The 17,641-nt window shown below is 41.7% G+C and overlaps 1 protein-coding gene across 2 annotated transcripts in view; it reads left to right on the top strand.

Moving 5' to 3' along the window:
• The window catches only part of unc5c (unc-5 netrin receptor C), a 165,509-nt gene that overhangs the window by 83,771 nt on the left and 64,097 nt on the right, over window positions 1–17,641 (top strand). For both annotated transcript variants that reach the window (XM_017710748.2, XM_017710747.2), the window contains exon 4: window positions 13,967–14,070. In XM_017710748.2, the coding sequence (XP_017566237.1) occupies window positions 13,967–14,070 (104 nt within the window). The remainder of the gene's footprint in view (window positions 1–13,966; window positions 14,071–17,641) is intronic.

Below are 17,641 nucleotides of genomic sequence, written 5' to 3'. Positions count from 1 at the left end.
CCTCGTGCTGAATCTTGATTCGGGTAGAGACAGAGCTTGCGCTGTAATCAGATTTCAGCAGAACGCTACGCGCTTGAGCGCCTCCTGTTTCGGCACCTTCCGACTACTTCTGGAGAATATCATTACCAGGCTTTAGAAGGCTTAGAAATCCTCCAAACTGATGAATATGTCAAACAAACTGGCCATTTGCGACCTCAGATTTATAAATTCTGAGACAATTTGAGGTTTGTCACTCCTGGCTCATCCAAAGACACTCAAGTAATCAATATTTATTGCCATACCGCCTTAACTGTAAACTGTGCATTATTTCCACTTAAAAAATACAAAGCATTTAGTGCCAAAACTGAGCAAAGAGACAAAAAAAACTGCATTGCTCTAAAATAATTTGTAAAATGATAAATGGCCACAACTCATATTGTTTTTTGCTAAATAATGAAAAATATTTATTTATAATATAATAATATTCATTATTTGAGCATGATTTATACTTTTTTTACACAAACAACCTGTATATCTTTACTACAAATAAAAATGTGAACTTTGTTTCAAATGCCTGCAGTTTGTGAGCAATTTGGCTGAAACCGGCAGGTGTGCAAATATTACAGCTTACCCATAGGTGGAGACCAAACGCAAAAAGTATGTGTGGGTGGGCTAATATCAGAATAATTCAAATTTAAATCTATTTTGATTACAAGACATCTGCAGTATGTTGTTGATAAATCTGTGCATTGAAACGTCCAAAAAAAATATAATTTATTTGGGAAGGATATGAGTAACATGCAGAAACTAACCTGGCCATGTGGAGGCTGTATTTAACCTTGCTAGCTCTCACTGAGAGCTGGTTATATGCTTGAAAATGATGTTATATTTTAGCGCCCAAGAGGGTAATTTAAAAACATAGCTATCAATTATGTGACATCAATCAGTCATCAATGTGAATATTAAAAAAATATATTGCTGTCAAAGTTCTCAGATGACATTGAAGGAGACCAAAATCATGTTCTGCATGAACTTGTTTAACTACATTAAACGTCCATGTTACACATCCAAAAGTCAATGTTACCCGTGTTCATTTCTCCCTTACACATCTGAATCAAGAAGATTCACTGCATCACTATTTTATTGAAACTGATTTGCCTTAGTGTGTCCATTACACAGAAAACAATAAAAGCACAGTGAACTCCACATACAACAAACAAATCAGACAAATCTGAACTGCACTCTCATCTATCCACTCACCTCTAAATCTTATAAATAAGCTTCTTGTTTGACCTTTGCACCTGCTGAGTTGCCCAGGACAGTCCTAAGCATACTGGCTAGCCCGTGCCAGACTGTCCTGTCTTTCTGGTGTCTGCACTGTCTCAAATTGCGCCTGTGAGTGACAGCTAACAAAGCAGCTCTTTGGAGCTGTTCTGTGGTCCTGCTGTGCATGGGCTAAACCCATCAGCAGCCCTGTCAAATCATCAGTGCAGCTTGAGCCACAGCCACATTAGATGTTGCCTCGGTTCCCACCAGCTTCCTATCGCTACACTCTCTGTGCTGGAGGCAAATGTTGTCTTTTCATGCCGATCTGAGACCAGTCTGAAGTGTTACGCTGGAATGACCTGTGTCTGGGTCTGAATAAACTGGAACTGATGCCAGGATGGCAGGAGAAGAGCTATTTCCTGCTGAAATGCGCCCACAGCCTCTCTCTCGTTTGTCGGGCCTCACTAATCGGCTGTGATCAGCTGCCTGCCACCACTAACCTTTCCTTCAGATCTGAATAAATTCCTTATCCATTCCTATTAAAATCTCCCGAGCAGATTAAAAAACCTGCTGCAGGGGCTTGTAACCCAGTCTGCATCGGTTGCCCTCCCTGGAGACTGATGTTAAAATCAAGCCTCTTTTCTTTCTTTCTTTTTAAAACTCTTAGAAGTCACAGTTATTGTCAGCAATGACAAAAGCATGATGTAATTTGATATTAACTGTTACTTACAGTTGAAGTATTGGACTGTCAGCCGAGGAGATCGAACCAGCAACCTTCCGGCCACAACTGCCCCCGTAACCTGTAACCACACTGGTTATGTAACCAGACCACGGACATTTTGAGGGGGCAAGTGGCAACCTGAACATAAATGAAATTTATTTAATTTGCAGTTTATGGTGGATTTCATCTCCAGAGATTGTCTAATCATCTTTCAGAAGAAGAAAAAGTTTTGAGTCTTTGTCAAGATAGCATACAAAAAATGAACTAAATTAAGCCTCAGTGTCCAGGATACGTGGCTGTGGGGTTAAACTGTATCTAAGCAAGTGGTCTCTGTATGAGGTCCACATTGCATTCATTTGTGGGGTTTTTTTTCAATAACCAACACAGTTTTGAGTTATTTGTTGTTATTATTACTTACTGCAGGCATTATGTTTGTTTGTTGTTCCAACTTATTTGCTTTCTTGAAGAGCCATTGTCAGTGTTTCATCAGTAGAACTTCCTTTTTTTTTGTTGGATTTTTCCCCAATTTTCTCCCCAATTTAGTCATCTCCAGTTCTATCCACTAGTTAGGACTCCCCAAATCACACAGTACCACACGATAGTGCTAGGGGGGGATGGGGGCGAAGCACAGGCTTCATCTGAGACCTGTGAAGTGCCACAGCATCTTTTCGAACTGCCGCTTACGAAACATCATGGACAGCTTAACACACTCTTTTGTGTCAGCTAACAAATGTCTGCACTGACTAGCATTGCATTGAGTGATGGAGCAGACGGGGGGGGTGGCATCCTACCCACCCAGAGAGAGTGAGGCCAGTTGTGCTGTCCTGGACTCCTAGCCACAGACAGCTGTATCATCCCCAGGGATTGAACTCCCAATCTCCTGATGATAAGGCCAATGATAGGGCACTTGGGAGCCCATCAGTGGAATTTCTAACACTGTATTAATGTGTGCATCTGTAGCATGTCAGAGTCGACTGAGGTGAAATCTAGAGGGAGTTCAACAACGCTGATGCTTGCAGAACCTAATCTGAACCAGAGGTTCTGCTCCTGGAGCAAGGCTGAGCCCTGCAGAAACAGACTTTTAACAATAGGGAAAACAGAATAAAAACACACTTGTACAATCTGAGGGCAAAAGGGCAGGGGGCTCAAGGCCTTTATGTGGTCTGTGCATGTGCCTAAATGTAAATTTTCAATACATAACACTTTAATGTTTGTAAGTGTAAGTTATGTTTGTGTGATTTGAATGTGACATGCAAATAAACAGTCAGAACAGTAGTAATCTAAGCCAAGACACTGTAAAGACTAGCCAAGCCAATGTGAAGTGTTCAAAAAACATTTTAAACAGGTGATGTAATCATGCTAGGGTATTCGTGGATGCCCAAGAAAGGCCTAGGCCTTTTATGAGTAATGATGAGTCAACTAGTCAGTTTAAAGGCAACATTCTACTTTGAGCGACTGCAAGAATTTTAGCTGTTTTAAGCTTTAGAGTGCATAACATCTTCAAAAGATTCAGGGAATCTGGAGAAATGTATGTGTTTAATAGGCACAACTGGATGGCTATGACCTTCAGTCCGTCAGATGGCACTGTATTAATACACGGCTCTTGTGCAGGACATCATCACTTAGACTCAGGAACAGTTTTTGCAAGCTCTTGTCAATACATGCCATCCACAAATTCACAACTTGTACCTTAAAATCCCATGCTTATTACATATTAAGGCTTATTATTCAGTAACTACTGAGACTTCAGTGCAAACTGGTTCAGCTATTCTGAGGTAAAAGAAGTGTGTAATAAAACTTTGGACCCACTGGTGGGCTCTGGCCATTTAAGTGGTTAAGGGGTTCGAGTTCATCTGAAATGGGCTGATGCACTGCAGAAGTGTGTATTCTGATCTAACGAGACAAGAGAATTTACTTAAAACTACTTTCTTTATTAGCATTTGACAAACTGTTCTAACTTATCTGGAATTGAGATTTGTAATTCATTGTGTAATTATAGTTGAATAGTATAGCAAAAAGAAAGTAATAGCCGTCCACTACTATTTGTTAACTTCTTTACACTCTCTGTACTGGACAGACATTTTAATCAGCGAATGAGCAACACTCAGGCACAATAAATAAGCATGCATTTTTGTTGTTGAAGATCAGTGATCAATGTTAAAGCTATAAAGCGGGGGAGCTGTAAAAAGCTCGGCCCGGCCAGAGCACGGGATATTAATTGGTGGTGTGATTTGTGGGCCCACTGGTGTCCGGGCACTTCCAGCATGAGTTATTGCAAGGGGGTGACATTCGATCGGTAGGGAGGGAGATGTGCTTTTTTTTTTTCCTTCCAAAAATCGGAAATGAGATTTACCTGAGCTCACAGCTCACTCACTGGGTCACACTTAAGTGCCCTGGGAGAAAGAGAAGGAGAAAGAGAGAATGACAGAGAGGAGCGTGAGAGGGGGAATGACAGTGAGAGAGAAATAGAGAAAGTGATTGGGAGAATTGAGAGAGAAGACAGGAGAGGGAAAGAGAGTGACCAAATGAGAGAGATGGAGAGAATATGATATGACATGAGAGAGAGAGAGAGAGAGCAGGTGAGAGGGAGAAATGGACCCTTTGGAGAGGGACAGTTTGTTCAGTTACTGCCACTGCTCCATTATAAGTGAGGTGCAATTAGGAAAGCACAAGTGGAATGATTACAGAATGAATCACATGAGAAAATGGCTCCTCTCTCAGCGTCTGAGTGAATGAGTCAGGCTCGTACTCATGCACAAATTCATTTCTAAGAGCGATTCTTTGCTGTTTGTGTATTAGTAAGGGTATGTTTCCTGATTATGAGTTTGCATTTAGTCGTTTAGTGTATGTGTGGGTGTAGAAGTGTGCTTTTTCCCTTATGGTTTGCGACTCATTTTGGAGTATACCATGGAAACTAAAGGAGGGTTGGAAATGCAGAATGAAGGATCACACCAGAGGGATTTGAGGGCCCTTAATACTTCATCTAAAAGTGAAAGTATTCAGTCATAAAGTCTGGAGGCTTGTGCTGGAAGCTTTTGCACAAAGGATTGCATATCTGGCCATTTATCCTCAGCCCAAATGTTATGACTTTTATTGTGTTGCAGGTAAAATGCCAAAATGCTTCCATTTGCATTTATATGCGTCACCACAGCGATTAGTAACTGCGCCAACCCTTGTTTTGCAGCGTCAGTATCAAACCATTTAAGAGGTGAGGCTCAGGGGAAAGGGGGAAAAAAGAATGGAAATAGCCCATAATTCAGAAACTTGTGTAATTTAGCATGACAAGTAGCCAAACACATCCACTTAGAGTAATTGCCCTCACATGTGCCCACTTGTGGAGTCTCAGGCCGGGCGAGGGGAGGCGCAAGGATTTGTGTGGTTAGTGGAGGTGGATCCACAGGAATGTCTCCTCAGCCCTCGTTCTCCTTTCGGCTCCTGCCCCCCCATGCCAAGAGGTCAAGGGCCCATCAAGTAAGCAGAGTTTAGGAGGCAGTATTTTAGAGACTGTGCTTTTCCACGTTGTGAATTTGCCTGGCTTGTTTTTTTTGTTAGGAAGGACTATCTTCATTTTTCCGTCTGTAGATACACAGATTAAATCAGCTTTGGTATTTCCCTCTCTTGACAGTATATCTGTAAAAAACACACCAAACTCCATGTTCTCCAAAGCGAAGGCAAGCTACTTTTAATTTTAAGAAGACTTTTTATTTTATGAAGCCTTTCAGTGTAAACTTGTTATTTCTGCATTTTATGTTGTGAAGTGATGGATTGAAGGCTGGAGACTGAGATTTTTAGCCCTGAGGCTGAACATACAGTTCAAGTGAAGCACCGCTTGAAAATTGCATCTTTGCGTATGTTTTAATTGAAGTCAGGCTTCTTATTCAGCACATTGCTTGGCTTATATCTGGTAAAACTTTTCTGTTAGCCAAATGTCCCTGAAAGCATGGAGGCTGAAATGCTCCAAAATAAGTGAAATGGCCTTCTACATCGTCTGCCATTAATTTGTAATGGCAAAAGAACTCTGTGTAGTGGCACTACATATCACCAATGGCATTGTAATGCATTTTGTCCATTAGAGTGAATAATAAATCTAGTTTTGCTGTTTATTTCCACCGCCACCCCATTCCCCCAAAACATCATTCACCTCTAGCATTTCTTTAAACTGTGCGAACAGTGCAAAAATATGGATTGCATTTGTCGAGCCCTAAAGTGGGGGTATCAAGCTTCGACCATTGCTAATGTGTCATTCTCAGCTGAAGGCTACAACAACAACTCATGCTTGTGTCAGTGATTCAGGGACCAAAGGACTGAATAAGACCTGTTAAATATGCAAAATGACTGTCGAGAGCTGACAGTCCGGGCCAGAAGTGCAGCCTCCAGCCATGAGTTGATGCTCAAATGATCATTCCATGGAGAGAGAGCAAGTGAATGAGTGCACTGTCCAAAAGACCTAAAGACCTAAAGCTTGAGCTTCAGCTTCATGATTTCATTCTATGCAGAACAGGAAAATGCGCTTTGTTGCTTCGTGTTCACTGTTCAGAAAGAGTTTCAGGCTTCACTAAGAGACAGGCCATTAGTACTTAAGAGATGAGGGAATGTTGAGTAAAATCCACCTAACTGCCTTCATCCAAAAAAATAAAAATAAAGCATAGTAAAATAAAATGAAGTGCAACAGGCAAGGGGCTTCGTTCGATTTGCAGTCGATGGCGTTTCAAGCTCACATGTGTCGGAACACAACCAATTAATTCCACCCACACAGGTCCAGGGGAGCGGGAGAGGGCCCCGGGGGAGGCGGGCGCTGGTGGAAGGCCGTAATGGAATGAAAATGCTGGTAATTGGAGTGAGTTGTTTAAAGTGCCAATCCCCGAGCAGTCCCGTGGCTGCCTCACTAAGGCGCCATCGCTGTTTTTTAAAGTAGGACCCGCCACGCGTTATTACAGTAATGGCCTCCGTTGCGTGCTGCGCTGACAGCGGGCAAACACTTTCGGGTGGATGGAGGTGCTGTGCTTGTGTATGTGTGTGTGTGTTTGTCAGAGCCACTTTTGCCATGGAGGGGGCTTTTGTGCCCGGACATGACAGAGGACGCCACTGCAGTTTAACATGACAAATCTCTGATTGCATCATGGGATGACTCAAGCTGCAGAAACAGAGCAATTCTCAGCGACAAGGCATCAGCAGAAGCTGGTAACGGAGCATTCCACTAATGGAGTGAGAGAGAATTAAATCTGTACTGACATCCAGCGTAAAACCCCTTGCAAATGGAAAGTCCAAGATGGCCCCTTTTTTCCTCTGATATGAGGATGAATGAAGCCTGTCCTTCATGCCGTCCTGTTTGCAGATGGAAAGTGCATCCAGGCCTTTAGTGTCGGTTTGTACCACTATTGTGTCCACACAGTTAAAGAGGGTAGTGTGTGTGCAAGTTGTTGGAACAATAGTAACTTCTCTGCACTCTCTCTGTAATTCTGTCTCTCTCTTGCTCACACACTCTTTCAATGACCTTGTGCTGTTGTGTGTGTGACAGGCGCACAGTGGACAGACACCCACAGTGCTGCGTCCTGTCGCTAGCTCACTCTGCACAGACAAGCTGAGCGGTCCCGCTGTGCATGGCCCTGTCCCCAAACCTTCACCAATCGTCAGCGCGTACTTGCTTCCTCTGTGTCTGTTCACCTCAGTCCCCACTTTGTCAGAGAAAAAGCTCGAAATATTTGTTCCAGCCCAACAAGATCCAACCATTCACCTTAGGTTTGGTTGGGTTCAGAGATCATTTCTCAATTTTTTGTCACACTCAATCAAGATTTCATATTTGTGAATCTTTTATCCCATCTCCCAACTTTAGCCCGCATTTATCCTTGAAGCACAGTGGAGTGTAATTTGGATAGCGTATAAGCTGGCTATTTATTTTTCTAATTTTGCTCATCAATGGTCTGAATAACAGGTAACTTAACAGGTGTTATCTTTAAGAATTCTGAGTTTTATTTTGTCTCTGGTTGGTCATGATAAGACAGAATTTAGTTGGGCTACAGTCAGATTCAGGCAGAGTTTTGATAGACTGTGCTGGGGTTCAGACAGAATTTTGTTGGGCTACAGTTTAATTCTATACATGATGATGTGACCTGTGCTGTCCTGTTTCTAGCTTACCCTCTGTAGACAGTGTCATCCAATCTTCACCATTCATAAGTGCCCATTCGCTTCCTCTGTGTCTGTTCACCTTGGCCGTCCTTTGGCTCACTTCCCCATAGAGCAGAGAGCAAAAGAAGAGCTTCAAATATTTATCTGAAATCAGTGGGTCTCTGGTTGGTTGGGTTTGGACAGAATTATGTCAAACTATAGTTGAGTTTGGACAGAATACAGTCAAGTTCACACAAGATATAGATGTGTTACAGTCAGTTTAGACAGAATTTTGTCAGGGCACAGTCAGATTCAGACATAATTCTATCTGACCACAGTCAGTTTTACAAAGATTTACAGATTTTTTGGCTTGGACAGAACGTAGGCTACAATTGGGCTTATTCTGAATTTTGTTAGGCTGCATATTGATCTAAATTTGGTGTTGGGATCCACCACATCCTAGCTCAATCTGCACAAACCAGCCAATAGGCACCGTCTTCCAGCCTTCACTGTTCATCAGGGTCAGGTTGTGTTAAACTCATACCGAATGCTTTCTGGCCACATCCAAGCTCTGTGCAAAATATCAGGTCTCAAGCTCTAAACCAGAGACCCCACAGCTCACTGCATATCCTGGGGATTGAATCCCACAGTTCTATGAGTCTATTGCTTTTCTTTCTGGTCTTGCTCAAATTCGCAGACAGTGCTATAGTCATCTGTGCCGGGGTGTGCGTGCACCCTCGCTGACCCAAGAACAGGTGAAGTGTGCTCTCGCAGCAAGTGCCCTGTCAGCACACTAAAGGAAGTCAATCTCCCCACCGAGATGATGAGGCCACCAGCTATAGTCATATTTTGGGAGCAAGGAATACAGCTGTGACCCATGCTGGCCATCCCCCAACACCAAAAAAGGAGGCCTTCGAGGCAGCATGTAAATCTGAAGAATTGTCGAAAATGATAAAAACACTAAGTAAATCGTTTCAGGATCTGAGCTTTCATGCTAGCACAAAATGTCTCTAACAGCCCTGTACAGGCATCCCACAGTTGCTAAGATGGGACAACCTTCCAATAGTATTCCCCAAGGAGACCGAACTGGACCCGGCTATGTTTTCCCCAGGAGGCCTTGCCAGAAGCACGAAATCTCGCCTCTGAACATAGCCTTATCTGAGCTTAGAAAAAAAAAACAATCCTCTTTTTCTTTACCCTTTGAAATATAATTGTAAGCATTGTAACAAGCCAGATCGTATCAATCGTAAAGCGATTACTGTTATCCGTCTATCAAATATGTATGAAAGGCTCCCTTCATCTTCAGCAAACACTCAGTCAGACGTCCACTTCAACTAAAACAGCTCAGATTGGCTGCTAAACTGTTCAGATGGATATTAGCATTCTCTTTAGTCTTGCAGATCTGCCTCTCGTCCGAACTTTGTTCCAGTGCACTTTTTTGATTCCTGTACCGAGAAGTCCATTTTATTTGAAAATGTGCCTTTCTTCTGTACTGGACTCCATGCTGTTGTGAGCACAACTGTCAAGCACTTGGTTTAATTCAGATAGGTACAGCCCACTGGAGAGAGGCCTGGTGTCTACATCAGCTGTAGCGTGTCCACAGCATGGTGGCAAGGATTAGGTGTTTGGTGTCAGGAAGGTTCTGGGTTTACTGAGCATAACTGGAGGATCAATTTGACTGTGTATGTATTTGCATGAATGCAAGTGTAGCCCATAGTGTTGGGTGATATATCCTCTTTACTGGTATCAGGCTTTCCTTTAGCCTGTGAAAACTCTGCAAGTCAGACACAGCGTCCAGTAAAAGTGTTCTAAGCTCTAAATAAATCCTCTCTCTGCTGTTCAACCTCCCTGGACTACTGCTGTTTTGTTTGATGGAGGACAGATCTTCACTCAAGTTCAGAATGGCTAAACTCCACCAGCCAGCGAGACAGTTAATACAAATTAGCATCCTGTTCAGTTTATTTTAATTTAGTCACCAACTCACACAACTCCGTCTATCGAATAGGCCTGTCTTTTGTCATAATTGTAGGAATATGCTAAGGGAAATAATGGTAATAAGATGGTTGTTTCTAAATGTAGCCGACAGTTAGGCTAGGCTATAATGTTAAACGTGGACATGCTGAGACCTTGTCTGTGTAAACTCTTCATAATTTTTCAGTGACACGACTAGTAAAGACATTATCCATTGCGATGAAACAAAAATGTGGACTAATACGTGCCCTCTGGTCTCTAGTTTGGTGGGAAAGAGGAGAACACTTTTAGTTTAAAACTCGAGCGCTTTAGAGGATGTGAAACTTTGGATACACTTGTTTGATATGTAATAAAATAGTGTAGCTTTGGAACAAAGTTAAAACCAGCATATGACTAGTATTTTAACCATTTGCGTAAACCAGTATACTGGTTCTCTTTGGTGTCATTTTCATAGAAGTAAACGGAACATAATATTCCTGTCAGCACAAGCTATATGAGGTTTATCAGATATTCTATAGAATAGGTGCCAGTTTCATTCAGGTAGCATGGCTTCATTAACTTCATTAATGCACAGTGCATCACCAAATACCATAATGCCATGATATATCTGGAAAATATTATGATTTTGAACCTTATCAATACCACCCAGCACTAGTACCCCACGATCTGCAATTCATTAAAGTTCCTTCAATCCAACCTGACCTTTCCAAAGAAAGGGAAACTTATCCAGCTCTAGACAGTTAACGCTATCTCATTCAGCTCTCGTGGCTCGCTTTCATCCCTAAAGAGTGTTCGCTATCGCTGGCTCGGCTCCAACTGAGAAGAAGCATCTCTGGTTTCAGTCCGTCTTTTTGGTTCTAAACTAGCTGCCGCAGGCCATCTATTGAGCGCAGGGATGAGTGGTGTGGGGATTTGGTGCCAGCAGTGACTAGGTGACAAGGCTTTGCTCTGCTCCAAGTGGTCGTGTTATTACCTTCTCTCGTCTTGACATGCCGCTTTCCCTACAGAACATAATATATATCTAATGAAGCCCGAGGCTAGCCGAGTCGACTCTCTACTCTCCGTATTCTCCTGCCGGCCTTGCACCTATTTCATCAAGTGCAAGAAAGGGGAGAAATATTGGATTTTTATTAGAGCAGCATGTGAAATCCCTCACTCTCTCGCTAGACCAGCACAGTTGAATGCTGGATGGGCAGAGAGGGAGAGAGAGAAAGCGTGAGCGACCAAGAGAGCTGGCTGTTCATTCTGCCTCCTTGTTGATGGGCTAAAAAACAAAACACTCCCCTGTAGCGCTTTTGTCCCTACTGAAATATTTACTCCGCATGGTAATTCAGGCTGTTTAACCTCTGTTTTTACATGAGCCTCTGAACGGATAGCACCAGGCGCAACATCCTTTAATCCCTCTACGGTGTCATTCTGTCACATAAACAAAAATAAGTTGAATGCTTTGCTCTGAATATGTCACATACTAAATGTTGATCAGTCATTTCACTCGGAAAGGCTTTACATTTGGAACATCGTTGTTGGACAGGAGACAGAGGTATAAGTGGTTTATGAAAGCCTTATTGAATAGTGCTACAGTTGCTGTCAGGCAAACGGGTTGGAAACCATTTGTCAGCCTGATCGCATTCTTCCTTCACAGATAAACGCAGTAAATAAAAGTGTCAGCAGATAAACAGGAGGAATCGTCCTGAGAATTGTAAACGTCAGATCCTCACGTCGAAGCAGGTATGGAATGGGCTCGGCATCAGACATCATAAAGCATTCCCTTTTCCTCTGGAATTGTGTAGGTAGTTTTCTTTGAAATTCTTTTTTGTGAGTTGTTTCGAAAGTCTGCCCAACATGCACCGCCTCATTAAGGATGGTCCGCTTGCCAGAAAAACTCATCACAGCACCCACTAAAAATAGCTCCCCCATCAGCATGTACTTTCCACCATCTTATATCAGTGACATGTCGTATTTGAGTTGAAAGTCAAATATGTACCCAAGGAACCGGGGGCACAGTGCAGTGTAGTGCATGCAGAGTGAAAAATATCTCTCTTCCAGCAGGTGTAGCAGACACGGAGAGGAAACTGTGGACAGATTTATAAGCACCTGAGAGGAAAAGGGCACAGGAATGTAAATATTGGATCCTTCTCTGTCACGGGCAATGATCAACACTTAATAACGTGGTTGCGGAATGTGATTGTGGAGCATTGTTGTAGAAGAACCTCTGGAGGACTCAGCTTTTTTCCTATTCTTCATGCTGTTTTTCTTACTACTGGGACTGCACAGTAATGGCTAAAATGATTATCACATCAATAAAATATGATATTAAATGCAAAATACAAGCCTTTCTTTTTAGAGAATAAGAGAAAATGTAATAGCTCTCACTGAACACTAATGATGGGTCACAAACGACAGACTCTAACACATTTCTGATAATCATTTTGCCAAAATGTTGCAAATTGTTGGAATGAAATATTTGGAGTAGGCCTGAGCGATAGGGTGATGTAATAGAATATTGTTGATGAAGGACAAGTAACCCAATGGCAATGTGTAAAAGGCGATAATTGCCGTTTGGTAAAAGAATTGAGAGAGAATTAGAGCGGACTAATTTTCTATTAAACAACTTGAAATATATGTTGTGAAACTTGGCTTCAAGTGTGTGGGCTTGTGCTTTAGTAGCCAGTTTCATAGAGAGAGAGTGTGAGAAATTGCCTGCAGATTTATTTGCCTTATTTGCGTAAATAGAATCAAAAATAAATGCTGACGTGCTTTGGAACTTCAGCTCGCCTCAAAGTGACTTGCTGCATTAAAAAAATGAGCTAAAATGACTGAAAGCATAAAGAAGCTGAATTAACTCTAACCTGAAGAGAAAGTTTGTCTGGTCCTCATCTATGGCCAGTGTGCAGTATTTTCTGTACAGATTAAGTGTCCTGGTGGTTAGTTGAATTGTTCCGCTGCTGTAACAACAGAAAATGCCTTGTTTTTAATGTGCTTTGCACATGGACATGGCTTTGGAAATCACTTGCAGTTTGAAATTTTCCCAGCAGGGGGAAAATTTTAGCACACAAGTCACCATGAATCTGCGACAAAAGAAGCTCATGAATGGATGTATTTGTGGTAACGTTTGTAATAATGACATATGAAGTAGTTCTTAAAAGATGTTGGGTTACTCAGTAGCATATTATTTAATATGAACATATTTATAAAGATTTTCATTAATATAGCATAGCATATGGACTAAAATAGAATAGAAAGCAGGTCAATGCTGCCACGGACCGTGTTCATAATTTTTTTGGGTGGGTGTGGCGATATTATCGATAATCGCAATTTTTTAACTAGAAAATATTTTTCTAATTATTTGTAGATATCACCCAGGCCTAATTCGGAAAACAAGTATAATGGAGTTTTGCATCCTCCGATTCCACTTCATTTGATTCCACATCAATAGTATAACTGCAGTGGGTGCAGGCATCATTCATAATTATAGAGTGTTATTTGTCAAAGGTTTGATTTTATTTAAGGATTATTTGATCCTTAAATAAAAGTCTTAAACATGACTAGATTAATTTAAAAGGGAATTTCTTTTTCTGCCATATTGAATGGTTAAGATGTAAGCTTTTTAAAGGTTTAACCATTTAAGAGGTTAAAAGGGCCCCCAAGGTCTTAAATATGTAGTAATATAATGCCATTGGATGCACTATGTGATGTATTAATGCACCAAAAAAGTGTTAACCTATTTAACCACATATTTTGCCCCCTGTAGAGGTGGTTATTACACACATAATGGTTGCCAAGATTCTTCAGTAATAGGTGTCATTTGTCTTGTTCCATTTGTCTGGTTTTGTCATTATTAGTGTTTATCTTTATTATTTTAATGGTCTTAAATTGAATTACAACTAGTGCTAAAAATGTCTTATATTTCATTTCTTCTAACAGATCTCAGGAAAACGTTTGATCAGGAGCCTTTAGGGAAGGAGGTGTCTCTTGAACAGGAAGTTCTTCTTCAGTGCCGTCCACCTGAAGGCATACCTGCTGCAGAGGTATGTGATCGTGACTTCACACACTCACTCACGTACGCACACACCGAGACATGCTGAGCAACCCTGCAGCACTCTCCGCTGATGAATTTTATATCGAATTAGAGATTAGCTTTTGTTACCAGGGCAGAAGGCAAGCCAAACTCCATGTTAGCTGATGTGCAGATAACTAAATCACTAAACCTAAATGTCAGACTTTGTTTAGAAACATTTGCCTCAGTGGCCACCTGTTAATCTGTATTTAGCTGAACAGGACATATTGATCCAGACATCGATTGTACCTGCAGTGGACTGTCAGGCGAACTTGGCCTAACTACACTAGAAAGTTCCAGCTAAACAGGATTAATAGGTGAGGGCATTTAAAAGCTTTTTTTTCTTCAAAGCTTTCAGGCTTCTTTCAAAAAAGAAAGAAAGAACGCAAGGCAAAAAAGTGGGACAGGGTGCATCTTTACAACGACAAAGAAATACAATTTAAAAGCTTCAAGAGCAGCGCTTCCAGGCCGCATTGTGTCCCCTCTTGACTGAAGTAACAATTTTGCGGAAAATCCACGCGCTGAGCATCCTGCAGGCAGGCTTAGCTAACCGAACGGACAGATTTGAGAGGAGGGTTTAAACATTACAGCTTCAGGCGCTGTTTTTGTCAGCCTCGTAATCATCTTAACATGTGTTAGCACTGTCACCATTAACTTTATCCTATCTATAACCGCCTCTCATCCCCACAAGAATATCTCAAATGCTGGATAAAAGGCTAAACGGGAGCCATAATTCAGAGGAGTGGGTATGTTCAAAATAATGACCCGAGTTAGGGTCCATGAATGTCATGAGAAGAATATAAGACTATATCTTACATTTGGGCTTGTTATGTATTTGATTTAGTCCAAAAAAAAGCTCTAACAACAAAGTCTTTAATGGAAAATATTGCTGGCTTCAGGCATACTTCAAAAAATTCTGGAGTAGTTTGAACATTTGGCACAGCGCAGATAAGGAGGCTCTTTCAAGCCCCACTGCTAGTTTTCATATGTAGGTTTGGATATTTCCTACAGGCTGGCCTGTCTTCAAATGCTTCTGAAAGCGTGCGGAATGGCCACTTGCCTTGCTGTTGCTGCAGGAAAAGTTTCTGGATTTCTTTCTTTTTTTTCAAAGTCTGACAGTGGTACAAATAACACCAATATGCTTCCATGAGAAAATTAAACCGATGTAGTGAGTTACATCTTTATTGACTGAAAATAATGTTGAGTCATAGCTCAGATGACCCATTTATAGCTCTCACAATGCAAATACACAAACCTAACTGTAAAACCACTGTCCGTCCTGCCAAGTTTAACCTCTAAATTGTGAATAACTACTTGCATAATCGCACAAATGAATGGAGAACGCATGTGTTTGCAATCAGTTTTTTGTAGGAAAAAGATTTGCTTTTCACTTAGTTCCATTTTAGTTTGTCAGAATTGTATTTTCACACCTTTTTTGTTGTTGTTTTAATTTCAATCTGTTCTGTTGGTTTAGCACCTGGACTGTTTTGCTGTTGCTCACACCTCTCACTTTGGAGCTTTAGCATTTTCTTTTTGACCAAAAAAAAAGAAATGAATGGTGCCAAACTTTAGTTCCCCTGCTGATAAATGCTGTAAATTATAATGATAAATTATGTAAATTCCACTGCAGTTGTATAGGGAACTATCAGAGATAGAGTTTTTTAAAAATACAGTTTCATTAAAGGCTCTTTTAAAAAGTTGTTTACAACTTCTTCTGTACTGTGAATTTATCATAAAAATACTTTGATTCTGAAATGTCATTTACAAGCAAAACACAACATTGATGCAGCATTATCAGTAACATTAGCACCAGAGAAGGCCTTCGCTAGACTACACTGGACAATGCCACCAGCTGATAAATGGTGCTCACTATGGATAAATCACCAGCTCACTAATCAGCTGAAAAAACAACAACAAAGTGGAAATCTCTAATTCCCCCCAAAACAAGGCGTAAACAGTAGTCTGAGAGCAAAAGGGATACAGTTGTGGACCAGTTGTAGCTTGTAGCCACTGTTCCATCAAGGATCTTCACATTGCATTCACATGATTTTACGTTCAGGTTCAAGTTGAACTCTTTTAATGAGTACATTCTAATGAGGCTTATTTTGTCCACTTGTAGAGCTATAAGCAACATAAACTGCTTTTTAAATGGAAAATCTTTCTTTAGGGTTAAACTACTCACAATGAACTACACAAACTAATGCAGCTGATCTCAATTATTTATTTTAATTTATGTTTCCATATTCCTGGATCTTTTCCATTCAGGTGAATTGGCTTTTTTGTCATGCTAGCTTTGCCCATATTCGGTGTGACCGTGGCTTTAGGCTGCTCTGTCAGAGGGACTTGGCAGATGACAGGCTTTGTGTGAAGCACACTGCCTTTGATTTTCCTCCGTAAAGGCTCATGGCTCATCTAGAAATGACCAGCTAAGTGACAGGAGCTCTGCAGCTTCTACCACAAGTAAAACTGCTGACAGGAGTAAGCAGCCCACAATCAACAGAGAGCTGGTCACTTCTGATTCTGCAAAGTGGAGAATCCTTTCTTGTATAAAAGTGCAGAACCACGACAAACACAGGAGCACAACCTCAGGCAAAAATGATTGAGCATTTTAGAGTCTTAAAAAATACCATGTGTTTTTGAAATTCCATCATGGAATCACACATTGAGTGGATTTTTTGATGGTGAGGGGAATCTGCCAAGGGGTTTCTAGCAATTTATAGCAAATTCATTGCAGCCAGCAGGATCTGTGATGGCTTTTCCTCCTTTGTTTGTTTGCACGGGTGACTTTGGAACGTCAGAGCTGAAGAAGCTTATTGTTGCATTAGCTCTTGCACACCTGGCTGATGTCTCTCTCTCTCTTTCTCCGTTACGGCGAGCGCAACGCTGCAGAGAGCACAGATCTAGCCAGAAGGGCCGTAATGAGAAGTATAGCAAGTGGGGAATGAAATTACATGGATCACGCAATGCAATAAGGACTCTTTCTCTTTTCGGCGGAGTAAACAGGACGCCTGGGGGCTGCTGAGTGAGAACTCTAGACAGGCGTTCTTCCTCTTTCGCTCTCCCTGTACACACACACACAAACACACACATACGAGGCCTTTCCATAATGACATTTTGCGCATTTCGCGACCTCAAGTGCCCAACCAGCCTGCCAGGCAATTACATCTGGCCTGAGAATGGGGCTCGGGAGTGTTTGTCCAAAAAAAAAAAGAAAAGAAAAATAAGACAACAGAATTCGATTTATTCCCCTTGCCATTCATTAATGAGATTGGCAGAAATGTCTGTGTAGTCGCTGAGAGGTCGTCAGAAGCGGTAAGGAAGTTTTGCAGGGAGGATGGAGGGGGAGTGGGGATGAGGGCAGTATGGGAGTGGTTAGTGGGTTGGTGCTAGAACTGGCCCTGCGCATCTGCTGCCCTGTTGGCAGGAGAGAATGGCAGAATCTGGCGGCTAGTAGCAGTGCTGAGAGGCAGTGGCTGTATGGAGTCGAGGTTAGCACAGGCAGCCAGGACCCTCAGGACACCGGGGGATCAGCAGGCTGAGCA

The sequence above is a fragment of the Pygocentrus nattereri genome, chromosome 18 (assembly GCF_015220715.1).
Source record: "Pygocentrus nattereri isolate fPygNat1 chromosome 18, fPygNat1.pri, whole genome shotgun sequence".
Lineage (NCBI taxonomy): Eukaryota > Metazoa > Chordata > Actinopteri > Characiformes > Serrasalmidae > Pygocentrus > Pygocentrus nattereri.
Note: the sequence above shows the minus strand (reverse complement) of the source record. Positions and strands in the feature narration are given on the sequence as shown.